This window comes from Danio rerio, chromosome 10 (genome assembly GCF_052040795.2).
Source record: "Danio rerio strain M-AB ecotype USA chromosome 10, GRCz13ab, whole genome shotgun sequence".
In the NCBI taxonomy this organism is placed as follows: domain Eukaryota; kingdom Metazoa; phylum Chordata; class Actinopteri; order Cypriniformes; family Danionidae; genus Danio; species Danio rerio.
Window position 1 is genome coordinate 44,890,775 of NC_141030.1, and position 27,728 is coordinate 44,918,502.

Here is a 27,728-nt window from a genome sequence, read left to right on the forward strand (position 1 = left end):
GTCCTAAGCGGCCGCTTACCTTGTTTATTGGTTAAATCCACCCCTGATGATATGATACCCTGCTGAAAAAAAAACAGGTTAAACCAGCCTAGGCTGGTTGGCTGGTTTTAGCTGGTTGACCAGCCTGGTTTTAGAGGGGTTTGGGCCATTCCAGGCTGGTTTCCAGCTGAGATTACCAGCTAAAACCAGCTTGGCCAGGCTGCGAGCCCAGCCAAAACCAGCCATGCCCAGCTTTAAACCAGGCTGGAAAAGCTGAATTTGGGTGACCAGCTAAGACCAGGCTGAAAATGGCAGAAAAGCAGCCTGGAAATGGCCAAAACCCCTCTAAAACTAAGCTGATTGACCAGCTAAAACCAGCCAACCAGCTTAGGCTGGTTTAAGCAGTTTTTTAGCAGGGATTTTAGTTCTTAAAGTTGTGGCTGAATTATATTGTGCACAAACATCTACACACACAATGGAAAATATTACCAGAACTTAAATATAAAGTGTCTTTCATTGTTTTGCAAATGTAAAAAAAAGTTAAACAAGTGTATTAAAATATATGATTATATTCACACACTGCTACCACACAACTTTATACTTTAAATATAAACTTTAACTATAAAATGTATGGCTGCATGGTGCCATGTTTGCATGGGTTTCCTCTGGGTGCTCCGGTTTCCCCCACAATTCCACTATACAGTAGGTGTATTAGGTAAGATAAATTGTCCGTAGTGTATGTGTGTGAATGAGTGTGTATGAATGCTTCCCAGTGATGGGTTGCAGCTGGAAGAGCATCCACTGCCTAAAACATAACCTGGATAAGTTGGCGGTTCATTCCGCTGTGGAAACACCAGATTAATAAAGGGACTAAGCCGAAAAGGGAATGAATGAATATACTGTCAAATGTATTTCATTGCTTTGCAAATGTAAAGAAAGTTAAATCAATTCAATAAATAGAGGTGAATGATTTTAAATAGTTGAGACTATATGACTGGATTTAACTCCCCATCGTATTACAGTTGCATAACTGTTTAGTACAGCGGGTAACTAATAAAACGGCTCAACGCACAGTGTCTGGAATGCTGGATTTGGATGATTCCTGTGTTTCTGTCCTCCTCTCTCAGCTGCTGTTTGACTTAAAGAATATCAGATGGCACGGGGAATGCACAGCTCGACTCACCAGTGTGTGTGTGTGTGTGTGTGTGAGCGTCTAGGCCAGGGTAAATAGGCTTTGGAGTCAAACATTTTCCAGTTTCTCATTTTTCATGCGGAGAGAGCATGAAAAATTCTGCCCTTGACTTTTAGGCTGAAGCTGAATGGTAAAAAAATACTGAAAATAATTATTAGTGGTGATGGTGGTGGCAAGCGTAGGATTGTTAGTCATCCGCAGAGTTAGGGGGTTTTTGAAAGTGTGCTGTCGGTGTGAATAATACCTCAAATTATGATTAATATAAAAACTAAGTGACAAAATTCCTTAGCCTTGCAATACGAGAGGGATTTGACTCATATGCATTGAAAAACCCATCATGGAGACCTTGAGGGTGGACTTTTGCGTTTTGAGCCAGTAACCAAACATCCAGTAACCACCCAAAACAGTCCTGCATTAAATGCTGTCAGTGTTGTGAAACAAAAATAATAAAAATCTAGTTTATTACAGATCTGTTTATTAGAAACAGCAATAAAAGTCTTACGCTGTAGCAACTGATATGACAAAAAGTCCTGACAACAAAACGTCACCTTAGAATTATAAGGTTCTATCTGCAGTCTGAATGATTTTGAGATATTGAGCTTAAGTTTTTACAATCCATATAGCAAACAGTATGTGTGTGACAGTTCTGTTTCATGCATAACATGACAGAGACCCCAAGGATTCTCTAAATGTAAATTATCAAAGCTCTCTTACATTTGCTACTCGGAGTAAAAGAAACACGGTAAATGCAGATGGAACCTTCTCATTCTGAAAAGTCATTTTCCGCTTGGAATTATAAGGTTCTATCTGTCAAATCATTCATTGAAGCATTACTTTTCAAGAAATACAATCAAAAAATAAATTAAAATATGTCGATGATTGAGAAAGTTACATTTGGGCTTTCTACAACATTTATTTAATGCTTTAGGATGAATATATTTACTTGTTCAAGTGTAACATACAAGGCTGTGCTAAATATTTTATCCAGTGCATATGTAAATTTTATGTAATTAATATGTTCACAGATATTAAACTTTATGCTTTATATGAATTATTAAATTATATTATTTAAATTTTATGCTATATTTATTGAATTATATGCTCCATGAAAATGATAGGCCCTTCAAGGCTTAATATTAAGTTTCATTCATTCATTCATTTTCTTGTCGGCTTAATCTCTTTATTAATCTGGGGTCACCACAGCGGAATGAACCGCCAACTTATCCAGCTAGTTTTTTTTTACGCAGCGGATGTCCTTCCAGCCGCAACCCATCTCTGGGAAACATCCACACACACATTCACACACACACTCATACACTACGGACAATTTAGCCTAGCCAATTCACCTGTACCGCATGTCTTTGGACTGTGGGTGAAACCGGAGCACCCGGAGGAAACCCACGCGAAGGCAGGGAGAACATGCAAACTACACACAGAAACGCCAACTGAGCCGAGGTTCGAACCAGCGACCATCTTGCTGTGAGGCGACTGCAGATCTACTGCGCCACTGCCTCGCCCAAAATTAAGTTTAAAGACTTTAAAAGAAAACAGACAATGAGCAAATGAGTTTAATAAACACTGAAAAGTGTTTCACTGACTATATATACACAAATAAAAATCTTCCACATTTAATATATACATTTTTTTAATATTCGTTTTCAACAGTGTTAAGATTTAACATTTAATCTTAATGTCAAAAAATGCTTTTAAATCATCACATTTACACACTTCTCAATTTGTGTGGTGCAACATTATGACGAATATGAATAATTATGATATGGAGATGGTTGGGAGGCCAGTGAGTAAATTTGGCCAGGATGTCAGGGTGAAACCCCTACTCTTTTTCGAAGGACATTCTGGGATTTTTAATGACCACAGTGTCACGGTCGGTGAGGGAAAAAAAGGAGTGCAGACCCAATTGCAGAAAAATGAAGGAATATTTATTATAAACTACAAATAAAAATAAAAGGCAAAACAAAACTACCCCGAAGGGGAAAACATTAATAAAAAGGCAAAAACAAACTTGACAGGGCTGGCAGGACAAAACAGGACTGGAGACAACAAGACAGAGTAATATTGACGACGAACTGACAAAGGACTGAGAACATGAGGGGGATTATAAAGCAAAAAGTAAATTGACACACAGGTGAACACAATTAACTAATAATGGGTTAACAAGGAGGGTGGGACTAGACAATAGACGGGAGAGCGCATGACACAGAGACAATACAAGCCATGCGCTCACATAACACAACACTGAAGCACACGACAAAAGCACGTGACCACAATGTAAACACCGAACCACGTGCTTTGACAGAAGACGCAAGACACGAGCACACGATGAATGAAAGCACTCACCATGCGCTCACATATGCAGCATGCATGCTTCATCCCAGCGCCGACCAAAACCGAAACCAACAAGACTGAGACGCTGGGAATGAAACACCATGCTGCTGACAGACGAAAACACAAACACGAGTACAAGAGCGCACGCGTCTGAGGGACGCAGAGCGCGCACGCGGCCGCGTCAAGCAGGAGCGCGCACACTCTGCGTACACCCACGACGGTGCGCGCGCACACACAGAGACAGAAACAGGACCAGACACGAGTAGTATCCGAGATCTGCCACCAAAACAAGAATTTACAAGATCAGAGTGGCAGAACCCTGACACACAGAGAGTCAGGACCTCAGTTTAACATTTCATTCAACTGACAGCGCTCACTGAGCAGTATAGAGTCCCTGTCACTATACTGGGGCATTAGGACCCACAAAGACCGCAGGTTGGGCGCCCCCTGCTGGCCTCACAAACACTTCCAGCAGCAACTAGCTTTCCCAAGTGGTCTCCCATCCAGGTACTGACTGTTTGTAGCACTGCTTAGCTTCAGTGGGCGATCATGTGAGAGTAGCAGAGAGCTAGCTGCCGGCATTCTGTATATTAAGAATGTTTTACAGAAAATTAAAAAGAGCTGTAAAATGATAAATGCCTTCAATGTTGGTTTTGACCAAGTTAAAGCATCTTTGCCAAACAAAACTTAACAAAGACAAAGAACCTCCATGACCCCAACTGTTTTTCATAGTGAAGCTACTTTTCAATGCGCTTCAGGTGGAGCTCCTGTTCAATTATCCTTAAACACATGAAGATGAAATGAAACAAAATGGCTGATATGCAGCTGAAAGACTCTCTCTTTGTGTTGTTTGTCTGCAGTGAAGAGGCCTCTGCTAGTGGAGGACACGTACCTGCTCTGCCCAGCGCCTGTACTGGAGGAGGAGGGAACGTAAGTACTGCTAATGGTGGAAACCTTCTCTTCAGCTCCAGCAAATAAAGCTCGCACGGAAAGACAAACAGACACGCCAAAATGCAAATTAGAAAAAGATGCCCAGTTCATTCATATTACTTTCAATTGAACCCATTTACAGTACAGTATAAAGCATTGTAAAACATATTAAAAGCAAATTTATATTTTACTATATATACTGTATACACACACGCACACACATTCACTGGCCACTTTATTTGGTACAGCTGCTTGTTAATGCAAATTTATAATCAGCTAATCTCATGACAGCAACTCAGCTCTTGACATGACAGCTCTTCTAGCAGGATAATGCACCATTTCATAAAGCACAAATCATCTCAGACTGGTTCCTTGAACATGACAATGAGTTCACTGTACTCAAATGGCCTCCACAGTCACCAGAACGTAATCCAATAGAGCACCTTTGGGATGTGGTAGAATGGAAGATTCACATTACGACAAATCTGCAGCAACTGCGTGATGCCATCATGTCAATATGGACCAAAATCTCTGTGAAATACTTCCAGTACCTTATTGAATCTATGCCTTGAAGGATTAAGGCAGTTCTGAAGGCAATAGGGGGTCCAACCAGGCACTAGTAATGTGTACCTAATAAAGTGGCCGGTGAGTGAGTGAGTGTATGTATATATGTATCCTGTTATCCTGTGCATTAACATTAACTGTATATTTAACAAGACACATTTTAAAACTTTAAAAATATATTACAAATTCGTCCATACTAGTACCTCAAGGGTACATATTAGTACCTAAAAAGTAGAAAAGTGTTCCTCTTCAATTTTTTAGGTACTAATATATACTTTTGAGGTACCAATATGAAGCCTTTAAGTACAAATTTGTACCTTTTGAAAAGGTACCATGCCAGTGACAGCTTGTGTACCTTTATTTCTGAGAGTACAGAAAAAACTTTTTATTTATAAAATGTTTAATTCTAGTTATTACCAAATAATTATCTAAGGTATTTGCTGCTTCAAATTCATTATAGTGTTTTCACTTGCATTGCGATTTGATCAGTTACCATGTTTGGCCATGATGGAGATACGCTGATGTAAACTAGCACTGGATCTCATGGTTAATGTTCTACTTAATATGCTGTTCTGGTTATTTGTGTTGCAAACAAAGACATTTCTAGAAGTTTTTAATACCTTGCAGATTCATAAACCAGTGGTTCCCAACCTTTTTCTTTGGGGCCCCCCCCATGAACATATACAAACATTGGAGCCCCCCCACCATATAAATACACACACGCACGCACACACATATGTACTGTGTGTATATATATATATATATATATATATATATATATATATATATATATATATATATATATATATATATATGTGTGTGTTTGTGTGTGTGTGTGTGTGTGTGTGTGTGTTTTTGTGTAATATTAATATATAGTAATATGTATAGAAAATATTAATTAATCAGTTTTAACTTGTCTTGGCCTTCAATAAAACTAAAATCTAGGTAGGCTTTGTCATACTGTCTAATCTTTTTCTTCGCCTCTGAAGAATCACTGCATTTACGTTTGTCTGCCATTTTTGTTTTGATTTTGCCTTTACGACACGTTGACAAGCAGATTGAGCGAGTGAGCAAAATTTAAATAATTATTTAAAGTTATTTATTTTAATTATTTTCACTATTATGTTGGAATTTTAAGTATGTGTTTAGATTTTTTTTTGGTACTTAAAAATACATATATAATAGTAGGGCTACTCGATTTTGGGAAAAATCATAATCACGATTATTTTGGTCATAATTGTAATCACGATTATTCAAAACCATTGCCAGTTAAAGTCAAAATTATTAGCGCTCCTGAGATTTTTTTTTTTTTTTATAAATATTTCCCAAATTATGCTTAACAGAGCAAGGAAATTTAACAGTATTTCCTATAATATTTTTTCTTCTATTTGTTTTATTTTAGCTTGAATAAAGAAAGGTTTAAATATTTTGAAACCAATTTAAGGTCAATATTATTAGCCCCCTTAAGCAATATATATTTTTGATTGTCTGCAGAATAAACTACCGTTATAATGACTTGCCTTATTACTCTAATTAAGCCTTTGAACTGCACTTTAATCTAAATGCTTGTGTTTTGAAAAATATCTAGTAAAATATTATGTGCTGTCATTATAGCAAAGACAAAAAGAAATCAGTAATTAGAAATGAGATATCAAAACTATTATGTTCAGAAATAAGGTAATAAAATATTCATTCCATGAAACAGAAATTGGGCAGGAAAAGGTTTGCTAATATTCAAGAGGGCTAATAATTCTGACTTCAACTGTATACATACAGTTATTTTCCACCCTGCAAAGGTAAGAGAAATAAATAGAATAGAATAAAAATATGAAACAAACTGTGCTTTAAGCATCTTCACTGTAACAAAAACACTTAAGCTACAGCAGTCCTTCAGTCAAGACCAGCGAGGGTTTTCTTGTTATGTTTGTTTAATAATGATAAAAACAGCCGGCAGAAGGATTATAGCGCGCTGTATCTTTAATGGTTTCTCTTTCACGTCTTTTGATCCTCAACTCGTTTGTTTATTACACAAATGAGGGTTAATATAAATAATCACTAAACACCGCGTTTTGACACCTATTTGACCATTAAAGCGTTCACCTTAAGATGACTTTAGATGTCTGCGCTCCTCTGCTCGTCTCAGTGTGTGAATGAGAGTGAATGCTGACCGGCCACATGCTTCTGACTGCGTGATCGTGCTGCACACACACATAAGCTCTTTCGCGCTTTTAAGAGCAACACGTGTACAACTGTGGCGAAATATGATGCAATAATCATTTATCTCGATTAATGCTTTTTTATAATCGTTTGAAACCGAAATCTAAATCGGATTTTCGATTAATTGCAAAGTCCTTTATAATAGTGGAGCATTTTTATGCCTTTTTCTACCTCAATACTTATCCTCTCCCGCGCCCCCCCTGTGAACTCTGGCGCCCCCAGGTTGGGAACCACTGTCATAAACGATAACAGAATTTACATTTTGGCTGAACTGTCCCTTTAAATAAGGCAGATTCATTTAAATATGGTCATATGAATGTGCTTTTAATTTGCAGGTCTGCCTCCCTCCATGTCAGTATGAACAACGGCCTGAGTTTTATCTCCAGCTCTGTGACCATCTCGACCGTCCGCTGTGTGAGTACAGAAATCCCGCCGGACAGCAGTGTCAGACCCACAACCACAGTTACACTGGGCAGAGCCACTGCCTCCTCTAGCTCAGCTCCATCTTCAGTCTGCCCTCTGAACACAGTCAGTATTCCTGTACTACTCTACAAACTAACGCTCCTCTGGTGGGGTGCCATAACACGAGGGGAAATCAGTAGCAAAACTCAAGAGCTTGCCAATTTGAACTTGGGAGAACTTGTCATGTTAATATTTATTCATTTTCTTTTCCGCTTAGTCCCTTTATTAATCTGGGGTCACCACATTGGAATGAACCGCCAACTTATCCAGCCCGTTTTTACGCAGCAGATGAAGTACTGCTTAAAATGTCACTAAAATGCAGTACTTAAACCTCATATGTAAATAGAAACGAAGGCGTATAACTGCAAAAAGGTCCACTTTTTTAATAAAAATTTCGCGTCTCAGACGCCTCTCGCGAGCATGGTTCACGCACGCGATGTTCTCGCGTGAACCCGCCGGAGGCCGCTATCCGACTGGCCGGATGATTGACTGCGTGACCGGCCAACCCTCCTCCTTCCCTGAACCCAACCAATCTTACCGATCGACCCGCCCGCCCACTCACTTCCCTAAACCCGAGCTACAGTTTACAAAATCCGTCCAAAAAAATAAAAGCCCTGATTTTTTTTTTTCCTACCTCGTTTTCGGATTTTACCGCGTCCTCACCCTGTCACAAAACTCGTTCACTTAATTTTTGGGATTCTGTTTTTGTCTTACCCGATTGCTGGAAACGCTCTTCCCCGGACTCGAAACCGGTCGCCGTGGTCAACTCCTCTCTGCATCTCGAGCCTGCCGACGTACACGATGAGCTGAGTGGACAAACGGGTTGCAGCGGGGAAGCCCTCCACAAGGAGGTAGGCGGTCGGCCGGCAAGCGCGAAAGGGAACGGCGTCACATCGCCCCGCAGCCTCCAGAAACGTCAGCGGGACTACGTTTTCAGAATGAGCTTGGGTTGGCAAAAACAGTCCCCAAAGAGTAAAACATGTATAGTAAAGGGTAAAAGAGTGGGAAATTTGTCCAGAGTACATTGTGTATTTTCAAAGAATTTTCCCAAAATATGTGTAAAAATAAGATTTGTCACCAAAAAGCATTCTATTTGCTGAAAAACAGAGAAAGTTGTGGCCAAATTAAGCCTTAAAATCCCCCCAGAGTGGATGTAAACATCCCCAACTGCACACAAAGGCACAAGTTCTCATGTTCAGATTTGCAAGCCAATTTACCTTCATACAGTTACAACAGCAATCTTTGCTGCGAGAGAGTAGATTTGAGAGGCCGACATGCAGCATGTCAACTAAATAAACACTGTTGCTGACGAGCAGAATTTGTGAATGTGATAGGGTCTTGTTATCACTTTATGTGCAATCTCATGCAAACACCTTCAGGTCGCATTTCACCTATAGAAGAATTAGCATTATTTATGCACATTTTTAATTTTTTTTAAAAGCTGGATGAAAATACTCTTAAAGGGACAGTTCACCCAAACAAATGCAAACTCATTTAGTCACTCTCAAGTGGTTATAAACCGATTGGGTTTATTCTGTTAAACACAAAGCAAGATATTCTGAGGAATGTTGGAAACCTGTATCATTGACATCCATATACTGTAAAAATATCAGTAAATTGGCCGTTTTCTGTATTTAGTGATTCTTGTTTTTATTTTTCTGTTTATTTGGATCTTTCCTCCAAGTTTTAACCTTGAAAACAGTAACATAAAAAAAAAGACTTTCAGGAACATTTTTATTAGTTTGACCTGCTAAATTGTCTGGGTTGGTGTTGTATATTACTATACAGAAACCTAATAAACTGCCAGCACATTTTCTGTTACTTGACTTATTATAATTTCTTATGTATTATGTTGTTTCAAACGACTAAAATGTCAACAGAAGTAGGGCTGCTCGATTTTAGGAGAAATCATAATCACGATTATTCAAAACGATTACCAGATGAAGTCAAAATTAGTGGCGCTCCTGAGAATTTATTCATTTTTTTAATAAATATTTCCCAAATTACGTTTAACAGAGCAAGGAATTTTAACAGTATTTCCTCTAATATTTTTTCTTCTGGAGAAAGGCTTATTTGTTTTTGTTTTGATTAGAATAAAAGCAGTTTTACATATTTTGAAAGCCATTTTAAGGTTGATATTATTAGCCCCCTTTAATTATTTAAAACAATATATTGTTTGCTTGTCTGCAGAAGAAACTACCGTTATACAATGACTTGCCTATTTACACTAATTAAGCCTTTGAATCGCACTTTGAATCTGTTTGAAATTAGTTGTTAAAAATGAGTGATTAAAACTATTATGTTCAGAAATAAGTTGGGAAAAAAATCTTCTTTCCATTAAACAGATGTTGGGAAGGAAAAGGGTTGCTAATATTCAGGAGGGCTAATAATTCTGACTATAATTGCATATATGCAGTTATTTTCCACCCTGCAAAGGAAAGAGAAATAAATACAATAGAATAAAAATATAAAAAAAAAAAGTGCTTTAAGCATCTTCACTGTAAGAAAAACACTTTAGCTACAAAAGTCCTTCAGTCAAGAGCACTGAGGAATTTTCTCCTTTTGTTTGATTAATAAGCATAAAAACAGGCGGCAGTAGGATGTGCACATTTTTACTTTAATGGTTTCTCTTTCACGTGTCTTTTAATTCTCAACTAGTTTGTTAATCACACAAATGAAGGTTTATATGAATAATCACTAAACACCGCGTTTTGACACCTATTTGACCAATAAAGTGCTCACATTAAAATGACTTTAGATGTTTGGTCTTCTCGTCTCAGTGTGCGAATGAGAGCGAATGCTGACCGCATGCATCTGACTGTGTGTGCACAGTCTGCACACACACACACACACACACACACACGCACACGCACACGCACACGCACACACACACACACATATATATATATATATATATATATATATATATATATATATATATATATATATATATATATATATGTATATATATATATATATATATATATATATATATATATATATAAAGCATGTGGTCTTTCACGCTTTTAAGAGCAACAAATGTGTACAACTGGAAAGGGGGCGGAATATAATGCAATAATCGTTTATCTCGATTAATGGTTTTTCATAATCGTTAGAAGCCAAAATCGTAATCGGATTTTCGATTAATTGCACAGCCCTTAATAGAAGTCACTTTGGTAAACTGTGGAGTTGAATTTTTTAACATCAAAAGTCGACAAAGCAGAGATCATGATCCCATAATGCAATTCACAACCGTAAACAAAACGTAAAACACAACGTTTACTTACGGAAACTCTTAATTAACAGATATTTTTACAGTGTAGGAACTAAAAAAATGCTATGCAAGTCAACAATTGCTGCTTTCCAACATTCTTCGAAATGTCTTCTCTTGTGTTCAACAAAAGAAAGAAACTCAGGTTGAGCTAACGGAGGATGTTTAAATGGTATTTTTAGTGAATAAAGCACATTTATCAAGTTAATTCCTTGATGAATAACAATAAAAAAATAACAATAACAATAATAATTGTAATAACAATAACAAAAAAAAAAGAAAAAACTCACTAAACTTTGCCTTGTGATTGGATAATGGGGGTCTGTTCATCGTACCATGCTTAAACGATCTAAGATGATTTGGCAGATCCAGGATCTTTAAATCTTGAAAACTGATCTCTGGCTAATTTGGTTCGCGTAGTTCGCGAATCAAATTAAAATGTCTGAATGAACTGATCTGGGATCACTGCCTGTGTTGTGAAGGACAGATCTATCGATCCTCAAAATCATGATCGGCAATGCAACGATTGGCTGATAGCACAGCAGCATAATGACATCATCTGATTAATATTCAATTATGCATGTGACCAAAATTTATTTAGGATTTTTGAAATCGACAAATGACCCCCCAGGGGGTCCCGACCTCATCATTGGGAACCACTGCTTTAAATAGTGCTGTTTTTAATGAATAGTCATGTTAATAAAGGCTTCTGAACTTTTTAATTTACTTTGAGGGCCTTGGATTTATGATTTCATTGTTTACCTTTATGAATCCCTTATCCAAAGAGCACCCACACATTAACTACCCCTGAATTACCCCTGTTACTTTTTGGATTTACATTCAAGAAATAGCATCAGGGTGACACGGTGGCTCAGTGGTTAGCACTGTGACCTCACAGCAAGAAGGTCGCTGGTTCGAGTCCTGGCTGGGTCAGTTGACATTTCTGTGTGGAGTTTGCATGTTCTCTCCATGTTGGTGTGGGTTGCCGAGTGCTCTGGTTTCCCCCACAGTCCAAACACATGCGCTATAGGGGACTTGAATAAATTAAATTGGCCATAGTGTACATGTGTATGGATGTTTCCCAGTGCTGGGTTGCAGTTGGAAGAGCATCTGCTGTGTAAAACAAATGCTGTGGTGACCCCTGATAAACAAAGGGACTTGTCAGGGTTCTGCCACTCAGGTCTTGTAAATTCTTGTATTGGTGGCAGAGGCCGGACACTAGCTCTGTCTTGTCCTTTTTCTGTCATTGTGTGTATCTCTGTATGCCAATGGCCTACATATATGATGTATATATGTATATATATGTATATACCGTCGTGGGTGCGCCCAGACCGTGCTCCTGCTTTATGCGGTCTGTATCTGGGACTCGCGCTCTCGCACTCATGTTTGGTTTTTGTTCTGTCGGCATCGCATTGTTTCATTCTCAATGTCTCCGTCTAGTTGGTTTCGGCTTTGGTTGGCACTGAGATGAAACATGCGTGGTGCATATGTGAGCAAACGGTGAGGTGTTCATCTATCGTGTGCTCATGTCTTATGTCTGTTGTCTAAGCATGTGGCTTTGTGTTTACATTGTGGCCTTGTGCTTTTGTTGTGTGCTTCAGTTTTGTGTTTGTCTTGTCATACGAACATGCGGTCAATGAGTTCTCTCATTGGCTGAGTGTTCTAGTCTCGTTTCATGTAAGCGCATGGCTTGTGTTGTCTCTGTGTGATGTGGTCTCACGTCTATTGTCTAGCCCCACCCTCCTTGTAAACCCATTATTAGTATATCATGTACACCTGTTTGTAAATTACTTTAATTCTGCTTATATTCTCTTCATGTCTGCTGTCCTGTGCCAGTTCGTCATTGTTTCCTGCCTTGTCCTGTCCTCCAGTCCTGATTCCTGCCAGCCTACCCAGTCTAGTTTGTTTTGTTTGTTTATTTGTTTCATTAATGCTTTCCCCCTTGGGGTAGTTTGTTTTGCCTTTTAATTGTATCATTAATAAAGACCCATTGTTTTCTGCATTTGAGTCCTCGCTACTCTTCCCCTCACTGAACCGTGACAGGACAAAGCCGAATGAAAATGAATGAATGAAATAACTTGAGATTTTGTGAGGAAACCCTACTTATTGCAAGAAACGAAGTCAATTCAAAGACGTCAGAATTATTTTATTTCTTTTTTATGCTGTGAATGAACAGTTTTCCATTAATAACTACTCCAAAAGGAAAGTCTTGAGTTCATAGAACAGACTGCATCTTCATCTCTAAGCGAGTACGAGAAATACTTCCCGTTGATTTCAAGGTGAAATATGCCTCTGAAATGTTTTGTGAGATGCCGTATTTGACCTCAGACAGGGATTTTAAAAAAAAATACACTGAATATGTGATACCTTTTTAAGGGTTCCTGACTTAGTCACTCGCACCCAGATCAAGACATGGTTTAAAAAAAAATAAAAAATTCTTCTGGCAGCAATTCCTATTAATATTCACACTACACCGCAAACATCTGAGTGGAACCCCATCCAGAGAGGTTGGAGTGTGGCATGATTAGGAAGATTATTCAATGTTTGTTTGGTTTGGAGCGTGATCTTGGTCCTGGATCTGTGTTTCTGCTCTGTCCACCAGACGGACGGGACGTTTTTGGCCATCGCTCTGCTGATCCTGCTGCTGCTGATCGCTGTGGCGGCTCTCTGGTGGTTTTGGCCGCTCTGTTGCACTGTGGTGAGTCTCGCACCGGAGCTCAAAAATCCAGTCATTATGATGCCGAAAAGTGGTTTTCAAGTAGTTTTTGAGCCCAGTGATGTCTTTTCTGATGTGCAAATGAATGTGAAAATCAGAGCCACGGAAAAAGTCTTGCTAAGAAGTGAGATGAAGTTTTGAAAGCAATATTTTTTATCAGAATCTGATTTCCATTTCTTCAAAGACGTTTCCTGTGGTACGCAGAGCTGTAAAAGTCTCTTATCTTTCTTATCACAACAGATCGTTCGTGAGCCGCCGCCGCCACCCGTGATGGATGACGATTCGGTAAGAGAGATCTTTTTTTGGTCGTTTACTCATGTTTTCTTGAATTTTGAGCCTGTTGATGTTACCAGTCTAAATTGCAACCCCAAATCAGAAAATTTTGGGACAGTATGGAAAACGCAAATGAAAGAAAGTAGTGATTTCTAAATTTACTTTGACTTGTACTTCATTGCAGATAATTCTACAAACATTATTTAATTATTTAATTTAGACACGTATTCCAATTTTGGTTCTTGCAACACATTTAAAAAATATTGGGACAGTAAAGCATTTACCACTTTGTAATGTTGCCATTCCTTTCCACAACACTTAAAATACATTTAAAAAGTTCACACTTAGCTCATGAATTTTTCATTGCTTGTTTGGAATGCTGTCCCTGGAGAGAGCCCTGAGCTCAAGGGATCCTTGGGCCCCAGGGCTCTCCACTTTAACAGGGCGAGGGTAAATTGAGCTCAGGTCGATATCAAACTCCTCCACTGCTGAGGCCAAGGTGAACTTACTGAGAGTAGGACATTAGAAAAAAGATTTAGGCTTGTTTTATCTGTAATATAGAGCATATTTGGATGGTGAGAGGAAACTAGGAAACCTGGGGGAAACCCACGCGGACACAGGTAGAACATGCAAACTCCACACAGAAAAAAACAGATAGCCCAGCCAGGACTCGACGCCATTGGTATTCTTGCTTTGAGGCAACAGTGCTAGTCACTGAGCCACTGTGCCACCCATTCTGGATAAGGGTGGAAGAAGGAAAGGAGGGGGGTTTCTTCCAGACAAAGATAGTTGTAGAAAGGAAATGAGGATATATATATATATATATATATATATATATATATATATATATATATATATATATATATATATATATATATATATATATATATATTGTGCTTCTAAATGCTCCACACATTCTCTATTGGAGACAGGTCGGGACTGCAGGCAGGCCAGTCAAGTACCCGTATCCTCTTCCTCCCCAGCCAGGACTTGTAATGTGTGCAGAATGTGGTTTTGCATTTGTCTTTTTTTTTTATAATTATTTTTTAGGGGTTTTCATCTTTATTGATAGGACAGTGGAGATATAGAGACAGGAAAGTGTGGGGAGTAGAGATAGGTGGAAGGATCAGCAAAGGACCTCGAGACGGGAATCGAACTCGGGTCGCTGCGGGTCGACGCACTAACCACTAGGCTATTGGCGCCGACGGTTTTGCATCGTCTTGTTGAAATATGCATGGTCATCCCTGGAAAAGCAGCATATTGTGCTCCAAAATCTCTATGTACTTTTCAGCATTTGACAAAGGCACTGACACAACCTCCTTACCATTTCTGGTAACAGTCTGTGTAATCCTTTTCTTCTTTAGTCCAAAGTCCACAGCGTTCATTTTTCAAAAAATAAATACTGATTCATCTGACTACAGTAGACATTTCCACTACATGATGGTCCATCTCTAATGCCTCAGAGTCCAGAGAAGGCAACAACACTTCTGGACATTGTTAACATAGGGCTTCCTTTTGGCACAGTACAGTTTTAGCTGGCATTTTCAGATGGAACTACGTATTGTGGTACGTGACAAAGGTTTGCCAAAGTAGTCCTGAGTCCATGTGGTGATATCGCTTATAGATGAATGAGGATTTTTGATGCAGTGCCAACTGAGGGGTCAGAGATCAGTTGTTCAGCTTAGGTTTGCACCCTTGTCCCTTACACAATGAAATACCTCCAGATTCCTTAAATCTTGTAATGACGTTATGCACTATTAAAGGTGAAATATCCAAATGTCTTCTTCTCTTTCTTTGAGGAACATTGTTTTTAAACATTTGAATAGTTTTCTCATGTATTTGTGGGCAAACTGGCGATCCTCTGGCCATCTTTGCTCCTAAAGGACTAGACTTTTCTTTGTACCAAATCATAATTACAAACACCTGTTGACCTCACCTGTTTCAAATCACATCATTTGACCAGTTTACCTGATAACTAGGCCCTAAATTGATCATCCCAACTTTTTTTGTAATGTTTTGCAGGTCTGAATGACAGGAAAGTAATTAAAGTAAATTTAAAAAGCACTACTTTCTTTTTTTATGTGTGTTTTCCACAAATTTCCATATTTTATTCTGATTTGGGGTTGTTTTTGAGTTATTTTATGTACATTTGGAAATATAGGCCCAGTTCCACAAACAGGGCTGAAGTTTCAGCAAATGGCTGCTTCTTACTCAGGACTGTTTATGCTAATGAGGTAAAGATAGTCACTAATGGGCGGGGCTTCCCCCCTCTAATGACACGTAAAAAGGGAGAATGTCAATCAAAGTGTTTCTACAGACTGTTTTCATCAGGTGTAATTATAAAAAAATAGAATTAATAATTTTTTACAATTGGAAGCTGGCTATATTCACAAACTGTTGACAAACAGCTGTGTTTAAACCTCTTATAAAAGTGATTTCTGCATAATAGGACCCCTTTAAATCTTGATAGGAAGCTCAGCATGTGTTTTCATCATGATTCTTTCCCCTGCAACAAGACCGTCTTGCTTGTGAGGAGACGCCAGCTGACTTTTGCTCCAAACATTTGCTCAGCAAAGTTTTCACAGATGTGGCCACTGGTGCCAAACTGATAATGACAAAAGACAGAGTGTCAGAAAACTGCGTGATTTAAGCTCTCGAATTTTATCCGAAAATCCACCCTGTAATTTTGACGAATTGTAACGATTTTTCACCCCATTTTGACTTAGATAAACGTAAACATCTGGAGTCGAAGAAGACAAAGAGCAGCTCCACATTTTTCAACTACCTCTCTATTTTGTATGAATTTTAGAGACCGGTTTTAACGTCCGTAGCATATTTGAAGCAGGACACGTTGAAGCTCTTCCTCTTTCCAAGACTCCGACTGCTCTTTCAAAACAGGAAATTCCACAAGCTTAAAGCAGGTCTTGCAGTGTCTGAGGTAACAGTCTGCCGAAGCACAACCTGATCCCCAATCTCTCAAAAATTGATATTTTCCAACTTACTTCAGAAAGATCATAGTCACTGTTGAAGTCTGAGATCTGCAAGGATGCAGTAAAATGATCAAAACTGGAGATATTTACTGCACTGAAAAAAATTATTTACTACATTTTTTTAAGGTAAGTGGTTGCAAGCTATTTATCTGGGCTGAATTTAAACATTCATTCATTCATTTTCCTTTGGCTTAGTCCATTATTTATCAGGGATTGCCACAGTGGAATGAACTGCCAACTATTCTTGCATATGTTTTTTTAAGCAGCAGATTCCCATCCACCAGCAAGCCAGTACTGGGAAACACCTATACATTCACACACTCACTCATACACTGCGGCCAATTTAGTTTATTCAGTTCACCTATAGCGCATGTGTTTGGACTGTGGGGGAAACTGGAGCACCCGAAGGCCCACCCGGGACTAACAGTACTAACCACTTAATCACTGTGCCACCCTGAATTTAAATAAATTAAATTTAATAATGTTTAAAATAATTGGAGTATATAAATTCAGCCCATTTAAATTGTTTGCAAGTACATACCTTAAAAAAAAGTAGTAAATCTAATGAATCATGTTTTCATTGTGTATATTATAAACTATAAACACACATAGATGATATCACTAAAGCCTGAGATATTATTCATTCATTTTCTTGTCGACTTAGTCCCTTTATTAATCTGGGGTTGCCACAGCGGAATGAACCGCCGACTTATCCAGCAAGCTTTTACGCAGCGGATGCCCTTCCAGCCGCAACCCATCTCTGGGAAACATCCACACATCCACACACACACTCATACACTACGGACAGTTTAGCCTACCCAATTCACCCGTACCACATGTCTTTGGACTGTGGGGGAAACCGGAGCACCCGGAGGAATCCCACGCGAACGCAGGGAGAACATGCAAACTCCACACAGAAACGTCAACTGACGTCAACAGCGACCTTCTTGCTGTGAGGCGAACGTGCTACCCACTGTGCCACTGCCTGAGATATCAGTTTTACAAAAAAGAAATTGCTATTGTTTTGTAGCTTTCTCACGATTAAAAACCTTCATCTACTGTTTGCATTTAACACTGTGAGAGATTTTACTCTATTATTTTCTATACCTCTTTTTTAAGGCTTTACTGTCCATAAATTATACAGAATTGGTATTAATAACTGCTTTACCCTCTTAAGTGTACTGTAGTCATTTCTTTAGATTTATTTTTGGCCTTTATTTTTAGATAGGACAGTATTGAGACAGGAAGCGAAGTTGGAGAGAGAGAGAGAGGGGGTAGGGTAGGGAAATGTCATCGAGCCGGGATTTGAACTCGCGACGCCCTGACATGCTATTGCACCATATGTCGGCACGCTAACCACTAGGCTATTTGCGCCGACACTGTAGTCATTTCCATTTATTATTATTATTACTATTAGTATCATTTTAAGCAGGTACAGTACAGTGGGTGACGCAGTGGCGCAGTAGGTAGTGCTGTCGCCTCACAGCAAGAAGGTTGCTGGTTCAAGCCTCGGCTGGGTCAGTTGGGATTTCAACCTTTTTTTTGCATGTTCTCCCTGCGTTCGCGTGGGCTACATGCGGTACAGGTGAATTGGTTTGGCTAAATTGTCCGTAGTGTATGTGTGTGATTTAGTGTGTATGGATGTTTCCCAGAGATGGGTTGCAGCTGGAAGGGCATCCGCTGCGTAAAACGCCTGCTGGATAAGTTGCTGGTTCATTCCGCTGTGGTGACCCCGGATTAATAAAGGGACTGAGCCAAAAGAAAATGAATGAATGAGTACAGTACAGTGGTCAACCACTGTCATTTTTATAATGCTTTATAAATAAGCTTAATTTGATATACTGTAAATGCCAAAAAGAATGAATAAATGAGAATCAAAATATAAAGCAAAATAAAACAGAATGTGTTATATATGTGTAGTGTTGTTTTACCTTTCCTACGCTCAGGTTGAAAGCCTCCTTGATTTTCTGTCTCTGTGCTATCGTGCGATGAGGGAGGATCTCAATGATAGTCGCCTTATTGCTACCTGAAAAGTAGATTATTTCATTTAGTACATGCAAAATTACAATTGATTGATATTGATACTTTCAAGGCATCTTATTGGCATAGTTACTCATTAATTTTCCTTTAGTTTTTTTATTAATCTGGAGTCGCCACAGTGGAATGAACCACCAACTTATCCAGCATATGTTTTATGCAGCGGATGCCCTGCCAGCTACAACCCATCACTGGGAAACATCCATACACAACAAAAACGTGTGCACATCTAAAAATCTCAAAGGCAGGTGCTCGATCAAAAATAAAGTAGCTTGAGATCAAAAGAAAATCAGCACACTGCCACTTTAGCACTCAGAAAGTCCTTTAATATCACATAACACAACGTTTCGACCTACATGGCCTTCATCAGGTAAAACAATACAAATGGGAGTACTCAAGAAATGGTGATACAGCTCTACACATCACACCTGCAATCAATCACCCAAATCAACCAGTCAGTAAACAGGCACATATACATACAACAATATACATATGACAATATGAAATACATACATACCATTACAGAAAGGATTAAAATACAAATACAAACTTTTACTTCCTCAGAGACAGATTTCTCACTATTATTTTTACACTCGATATAAAAATATTGTTTTGGTTTTATAAATAATAGCCAAAAAATAAATAGGGTTTTCCTTAAACAAAATACACTGCCAATGGGGCAAGAAAACATACCGTAAGAGTATCACTTATTTTGATGCTCCCTTTACATAAAGTAGCATCTACATGCCAACTACTCATTAGATTAAGTAGGATGTTAGGTTGGGGTTGGAGTTAGTGTAAGTTAACATGTACTTGCGAAGTTTCTTATAGTCAGTTAAAAGTCTGTTGAAGGAGCAGTATCAGCAGATATTAAGCAGACAGTCTACTAATACTCAACTGAGAATAATTGGCATGTAGCAATGAAACTTTTAGTCAACAAAATGTGCAATAGAGGCTGTCAAAATAAAGTCTTAGCACAATCAGTTTGTTATCAGGTTGAAATATAATTGTTTTACCTTATTGACTAATATTTAGCTTGTTTTAAGTAAACCCACTTAATTATGACTTATGAATTATGACTTTTCTGAAAACAAAACAATATTTTTTTTACTTGAAAATGCAATCTTTTTTATATTACTTGTACTACACTATGAAATCATCCTGGTTGCCTTACATTTTTAAGCTGGATTAAATTAGCCTTATGAGTCTATTGAAGTTTTATTATGTTAAACTGACTTAAAACAGCTTGTGTAACTTATAACATTAGTTAGATGATGATTAACTTGGTCATGACAGCACATGTTTTTAGTTCATTAAAACCTATTAAACTAAGTGATCATAGAATTCTTTACAGTGTAGAAACGAGACAAAAACTGTAAGAAAATCACTTTTTGCAGCATAAATGCAACATTCACAAAGCAGTTTAACAAATGTATACAGTTGAAGTCAGAATTATTCGCCCCCCTGTTTATTTCTCCCCAATTTCTGTTTGACTGAGAGATTTTTTTATCAACACTTTTCTAAACATAATAGTTTTAATAACTCATTTCTAATATCTGATTTATTTTATCTTTGTCATGATGACAGTAAATTATATTTTACTAGATATTTTTCAAGACACTTCTAAACATGTTGAAGTGACATTTAAAGGCTTAACTAGGTTAACTAGCTTAACTAGGCAGGTCAGGGTAATTAGGCGAGTTATTGTATTACAGTTGTTTGTTCTGTAGACTATCGGAAAAAAAATATAGCTTAAAGGGGCTAATAATATTGACAACAAAATGGTGTTTAAAAAAATAAATAAAATGTTTTTATTCTAGCCAAAATAAAACAAATAAGACTTTCTCCAGAAGAAAAAATATTATCAGACATACTGTGAAAATTTCTTAGTTCTGTTAAACACCATTTAGGAATTATTTCAAAAAGAAAAAAACTCAAAGAGGCGGGGGGGGGAGATAATTCTGACTTCAACTGTGTATATTTTGAGATCGGCAAAAGTTTGTGTTTCTGCAGAAGGTAATCTGGGGCAATGCTAAAAAAGCGAGTTGTGTTCTTGTTTAAAGCTCCTCTAAGAGAGATTTTGCCCTCCCGAGCTCATTAAAACAGTTACAGTCAGACTTTAAAGGAACATAAGGAAATCCAATTACGCCCGCAGCTATGAAATCCAGAAAGATGACTGGAAGGTATAGGCTGACATCATTTCCTGTCCAGTTCTTAGAAAAGACTATTATGAGGCTGTTTTGAACTGAAGCTGATTTCAACTCGTGAGAATACATAATGAGTTTGTTCTTGCGTGCTCTCAAGCATTATGAAATTATACAAAGCATGCATTCGTTTGCAATCAATTTCTTCCTTCCTTCCTTCCAAACATGACAAATGATGTCATTATTACCTAATAAAAAGGTTAGTTTAGACCTGCTGGTAAATGTAGTAACTACCCCGTTATCCAAGCTAAACAGCCATTGATTACACAGTAAAAAATATCAGTAAATTACCAGTTTTTTCATATTTATAGATTAATGGTTTTATTTTCCCCTGTTTATTTCTGCTTTTGAATTGCATTATGGGATCTTGATCGTTCTTCCTACAACTTTTAAACTTGAAAACTTTTAAAAAGTTACTTTAATGCACATTTTAATAGTTTAAAGATGTTATATTATCTCAAACCTCTAAAATGTCCATAAAAGTCACTTTGTTAAACTGTAGAGTTAAATTTTCAACATCAAAAGTGGACAGAGCAGAGATCAACATCCCATAATGCAATGCACAACCGTAAATAAACTGAAAACACTTAACATCTGTTATGCTTTTATGTTAGCCTAAGGTAATCAACTTAATTTTGTAGGTACAAGCTTTTTTGAGTCTGTTTTATGTAATTTAATTTAAAATGACTAAGAAGGTTAACATCATTCACCTTAAAAACGTAAGGACACCATGTACGTTTAAACAAGGTACTTGTTAAGTGATAATAATTTAAAACGCTATTGCTGCAGCAGCTCAGTCTGTCTGAGGATTTCTGCAAAGCCCCGCCCTTCCACAAAGAGAGTGCTCTGATTAGCTAGCTGACTCAGTCTGTTGGTATTGGCCAATCATCTTAAGGATGTGTAGGTAATTCATTCATTCATTTTCCTTCAACTTAGTCTTTGACCTAGTCTCTATTTCAGAGGTCACCACAGCAGAATGAACCGCCAACTATTCCAGTGGATGCCCTTCCAGCAAAACACCCATAGACTTTCACATTCACACACATGCACTCATACACTACGGCCAATTTATTTCATCCAATTCCCCTATAGCGCATGTGTTTGGACTTTGGACTCGAACCAGTGACCTTCTTGCTGTGAGGTGACAGTGCTAACGTCTGAGCCACTGTGTCACTCTTGGCTGAGATACTATTTGAAAATCTAACATTTGACGGTTTATAAATATTAAGAAATGTTATTGAGATTATATTGAGAATTATAAATTAAATATTGAGAAATTCACCTTTTAAAAATGTATAGTTTAAGTTCTTGGCAATGCACATCACTAAACAAAAATTAAGTTTTACATACTTTCAGGAGTTAATTTACAAAACTTCTTCCTCACAGATGATCTTTACTTAATATGCTAATGATTTTTGGCATAAAATATGAAAACGGACTGTGAAACGGATCTACGTGCTCTTCCAAAACTTCCATTTTAAATGTATTAATGCATTTTTTTTTTGGTTTTGTCCCATTATTAATCCGGGGTCGCCACAGCGGAATGAACTGCCAACTTATCCAGCATATGTTTCACACAGCTGATGCCCTTCCAGCTGCTACCCATCACTGGGAAACATCCATACACACTCATTCACACACATACACTACAAACAATTTAGCTTATTTAATTGACCTATAGCGCATGTGTTTGGACATGTGGGGGAAACCGGAGCACCTGGAGGAAACCCACACCAACATGAGGAGAACATGCAAACTCCACACAGAAATGTCAACTTATGCAGTGACCTTCTTGCTGTGAGGCGATTGTGCTACCCACAGCGCCACCGTGCTGCCTCCATTTAAATTGTCTCTGACAAAGTTTGTGAAATAACAAAGAAATGTGAGCCTGGATCAAAAAAAAAAAAAAAAAAAAACTCTTACAGTGTGTTGCACATGTATTTTTGTCTTTTTCCACAAATATATGTCTGCAACATGGTCCAGAGTCACATTTTATATTATTTAGCATTGCACATAGACTTTATTAGGTACACCTTACTAGTACTGGGTTGGACCCTTTTTTGCCTTCAGAACTGCCTTAATCCTTCATGGCATTAATTCAAGAAGCTACTGGAAGTATTCCTGTCATTTTGCTCCTTATTGACATGATAGCATCACGCAGTTGCTGCAGATTTAGCTGCACATCCATGATGTGAATCTCCGATTTCACCACATCTCAAAGGTGCTCTATTGCATTGAAATCTGGTGACTGTGGAGGCCATTTGAGTACAGTGAACTCATTGTCATGTTCAAGAAACCAGTCTGAGATGATTCATGCTTTATGACATGGTGTGTTATCCTGCTGGAGGTCATAAAGGGATGGACATGGTCAGCAACAATACTCAGGTAGGCTGAGACGTTGACACGATGCTCAATCAGTACTAATGGACCCAAAGTGTGCCAAGAAAATATCCGCCACACCAATACACTACCAGCCTGAACCGTTGATACAAGGCAGAATGGATCCATGCTTTCATGATGTTGATGCCAAATTCTGACCTGACCATCCGAATTTTGCAGCAAAAATGGAGACTCATCAGAGCAGGCAACGTTTCTCCAATCTTCTATTGTCCAGTTTTTGGTGAGCCTGTGTGAATTGTAGCCTCAGTTTCCTGTTCTTAGCTGACAGGAGCGGCATCCGGTGTGGTCTTCTGCTGCTGTAGCCCATCCGCCTCAAGGTTGGACGTGTTGTGTGTTCAGAGATGCTCTTCTGCAGACCTTGGTTGTATTGAGTGCTTATTTGAGTTACTGTTGCCTTTCTATCAGCTCAAATCAGTCTGGCCATTCTCCTCTGGCATCAATAAGGCATTTGCGCACACAGAACTGCCGCTCACTGGATATTTCCTCTTTTTCTTTCAGTTCTCTGTAAGCTCTAAAGATGGTTGTGCTTGAAAATCCCAGTAGATCAGCAGTTTCTGAAATACTCAGACCAGCCTGTCTGGCACCAACAACCATGCGACATTCACAGTCACTTAAATCCCCTTTCTTCCCCATTCTGATGCTCAGTTTGATCTGCAATAGACCATGTCTACATGCCTAAATTGAGCCATTGAGTTGCTGCCATGTGATTGGCTGATTAGAAATTTGCGTTAACAAGCAGTTGGACAGGTGTACCTAATAAAGTGGCCGGTGAGTGTGTACTTTGTCAGGGACAATTTAAAATTTTCTGAAGAGCACACAGATCCATTTCACAGACCAAATAGCTGAATAATTTGTGTTAATTTTAATAAATCAGTCTTTCTCTAAAGGACGAAGAGGACGAAGGCTACCCGAAGAAGAAGTGGCCGACGGTGGACGCCTCGTATTACGGTGGGAGAGGAGTCGGTGGCATCAAAAGGATGGAGGTAAGTCAAGGAAACACATGGCTTCTTCACTCCACTGCAGTGATAAACATGTATGTGTGTGTCTGTGTGTGTGTGTGTCAAACTCCAGGTGCGCTGGGGAGATAAGGGATCCACTGATGAAGGAGCCAAACTGGAGAAGGCTAAGAATGCTCGGGTGAAGATGCCAGAGGAAGAGTTTGAGTTTCCCACCACACGAACCCTAAACAACGGCATGAGGAAACCCATCTCCCCGCAGAAGTGGTACTCTCCAATCAAGGTAAATCCATTTACCTTTACACCTTCAAGGCTGAGTTATACTTTTCCGTTATGATTGTACTCTGACAATAGCCCCTTTCACACAGTGATACCGGTAAATATCCGGAAAATTTCCAGAACGACTTTACCGGTAAATTCAAAGACGCGCTGTTCACACAGGTGAGGGAGTTACGGAATTTTTCCGGAAAAGACCGTTCACACATCCACTCCAAAATACCGGTAATGTTAAGTTCTGACATCATTAACCAGAAATGAGCTCTAAACGGCTGCGCTTGTATTTGTAAACATTTGACTACATCACAAACTCTGTGGATGGATTAGTGTTGTAAACAACTACGATGAAAACATTCAGAGAAACACTTTCGCATGTCGAGATGTACATGATATGTGTGTGTGCTGGCGCTCACGGGCTGTTTCACGGGCACACGCAAAGCTTGAAGGTAAACAAACAACGGCTTATCATAAGCATCTTATCGATAATTAATAACACGGTTGGCATTAAGATGAACATATAAACGTTATCTAACTAACTTCTAGCAGCTAAATGTGTCTGGGAAAATGTTCAATGGCATTATTCTCATTAATCGCAAAGACTTGAATGTGTCTGACTGCTCTGATTGGCTAAAGCAGACGTCTCACGTCAGCACGTTCTAGACGTACACGCGCTCTTTCCGGCAATCTTCCTTCTGCGTTCACACAGCGCAGCATTCCGGCAAATTACCGGTAATGTTACAACTTCTCTTTCCGGAAAATAGCCAAAACTAATTTACCAGTATTTACAAAAAGGGCCTGTTCACACATACACATCATTCCGGAAAATTGCCGGTATTTTTCCGGAAAGGTCTGTATGTGTGTAAGGGGCTATTAACACTTTCGAAAAGCAAGCAGGCAATGGGGTTTCTATATTTCTCAATAACTGATTCCATTCAAAGATGCAAATTGAATGTGAAAATTGGAATGTGGCATAGTAGATGTGTGAATAAAGCACTGTTTTTATTCAATGAGTCAAAGAGAACAAAGTCATCATTTCCTGATTAACTGGTGCCAAATATCAGTAGTAAGTATGGTGAGTGAGGTTGCGTGAATCTTTTCCTCATACACATTTTTATCATCACATGATCACTTATAACAAAATCACATAATTTTTTATAATGCACATACTGGAATTTGTTCGGTTTTTGTGGATCTTTTCTTATCTGAAAAAAAAGTTTATCGTACTCAGAAGTAGCATATATGAAAAGTAAAGGCATCTAGATTGTTATATGGAGCCAGATCAGTCTCAAAATTAATACATTTACAAAAAAAAAATTGCATACATCCGCAATACAATAAAATACATCTGCACTACAATACGCGTTTACTAAATCTAATTTGTAAATTCAAAACACGATTCATAAATACGCAGGTTTCATTCATAAATTTAAGGTACGAAAAAAAATATGCAAATCCAAATCCTAAAATCAAAACATGATTCATAAATTCACAAATCCAATTCGTAATTTCAAAACACTATTCAAAAATACATAAATCCAATTCCTATATTCAAAACAAAATCTACAAATTGAAAAATTAAATTCATAAATTCAAAAAATGATTAAAAAAACTCAAAACTTTAAAAATACGCAAATTCAATTTGTAATTGCAAACCACAATATCAAAAATCAAATCAAAAATACACATATCGAATTCGTAAATTTAAAAAAAAATTCACAAATACACAAATTCAATTCTTAAATTGAAAACACGACTTACAAAACTTACAAAAAAAAATTTTTAAAAATACACAAACCCAATTTGTAATTTAAAAACAAGATTCAAATATACACAAATACAATTCATGAATTGATAAAAAGGATTTAAAAATTGGCAAATCCAATTCATAAATAAAAAGATTAAAAAATACACAAATCCAATTTATAAATTCAAAGAACAATTCAAAAATAGACAATTTGTAAATTCAAAAAACGATTAAAAAAATATGCAAATCCAAATTCGTAAATAAATAAAAAAAAGATTAAAAAATAAGCAAATCTAGTTCGTAAATATATAACACATATATAATATATAATTGGGAATAAATAATTCACAAATGCACAAATCCAATTAATTTGGTAAAAAAATATATGATTTTCACTTGTGAATTCATGAATTGTGTTTACAGATGTACAAATTGTATTTTGTAAATGTACTATTTTTGAGACTGATCTGGCTCTATATTGGTATGGTTAAGGTTAAAAAATGAGTGATAATATAATTCACACTCTTTTGCTGGTGGACATCATGGCACTGCTGGCCAATCAGTGACCAGAACCAAACCAGCTCTAACCAGCCTGAACCAGAATAAAAGCTCCTGCAACTTTAAGCTGGCTAGAGAGATGGCATCATAACAAAACTCTGAATTAATTTACAAGCATGCCAGCAAATGATCAAACCCCACAGAAAAACACATTACGCCACTGCTGTGAAGCCCAGAAGAGTGTCATGCTTACGGTGGACAGTGCAGGAGCGTTTTGGAGTACTGGAATCAGCTCAGATGAAGCGCTTCTGTGGCCTTGGCTCCAGCATTGTTTCATAATGTCTCTGTCAGATGGAAAGGGAGGCTTAATTTAAAGCAGACGCTGAAGCGCACTGACCCAAGGGAGATGAGCTTTGCAGAGCTGGTCCCTTTCCCAACAAAACAACACTCCTTTCTCTCCCTCTCTCCCACCTTCTTTCCTTAGGATTATATTGGGTGATGGTTCGCTCTGAGAGACAGAAATGAAATGCAAAGAAAAGCTTCTGTGTGCTTCTGACCCATTTCCTGGAAGAAATTGACTATTTCTGTTTAATCCATCAACTTTTCAAGAAACAAAGTGAGATGTTCTGCAGGCCAACGTGTAGCAAATGTTGCTAAAAACAGTTTTTTATCT

The 27,728-nt window shown here is 38.0% G+C and overlaps 1 protein-coding gene and 1 long non-coding RNA gene across 4 annotated transcripts in view; one reads left to right on the forward strand and one right to left on the reverse strand.

Annotated features, from left to right (window-relative positions):
* antxr1b (ANTXR cell adhesion molecule 1b) overlaps positions 1 to 27,728 on the forward strand; it is a 73,131-nt gene that overhangs the window by 34,457 nt on the left and 10,946 nt on the right. Inside the window, exons 11-16 of one of the 3 annotated variants that reach the window (XM_087271381.1) lie at positions 4,378 to 4,447; positions 7,564 to 7,642; positions 13,564 to 13,659; positions 13,918 to 13,962; positions 24,469 to 24,564; positions 24,653 to 24,820. In XM_087271381.1, coding sequence (XP_087127507.1) covers positions 4,378 to 4,447; positions 7,564 to 7,642; positions 13,564 to 13,659; positions 13,918 to 13,962; positions 24,469 to 24,564; positions 24,653 to 24,820 — 554 coding nt within the window. Of the gene's footprint in view, positions 1 to 4,377; positions 4,448 to 7,563; positions 7,757 to 13,563; positions 13,660 to 13,917; positions 14,329 to 14,375; positions 14,571 to 24,468; positions 24,565 to 24,652; positions 24,821 to 27,728 lie in introns of those variants that run through there. The other 2 variants (XM_087271380.1, XR_015501526.1) reach the window with 2 other exon arrangements.
* Positions 15,601 to 27,583, reverse strand: LOC141376460 (uncharacterized). The gene is made up of 3 exons (XR_015501639.1): positions 27,309 to 27,583; positions 18,872 to 18,966; positions 15,601 to 16,988 (listed from the first exon to the last, which is right to left on the reverse strand). It is a non-coding gene; the product is annotated as an uncharacterized LOC141376460 (long non-coding RNA).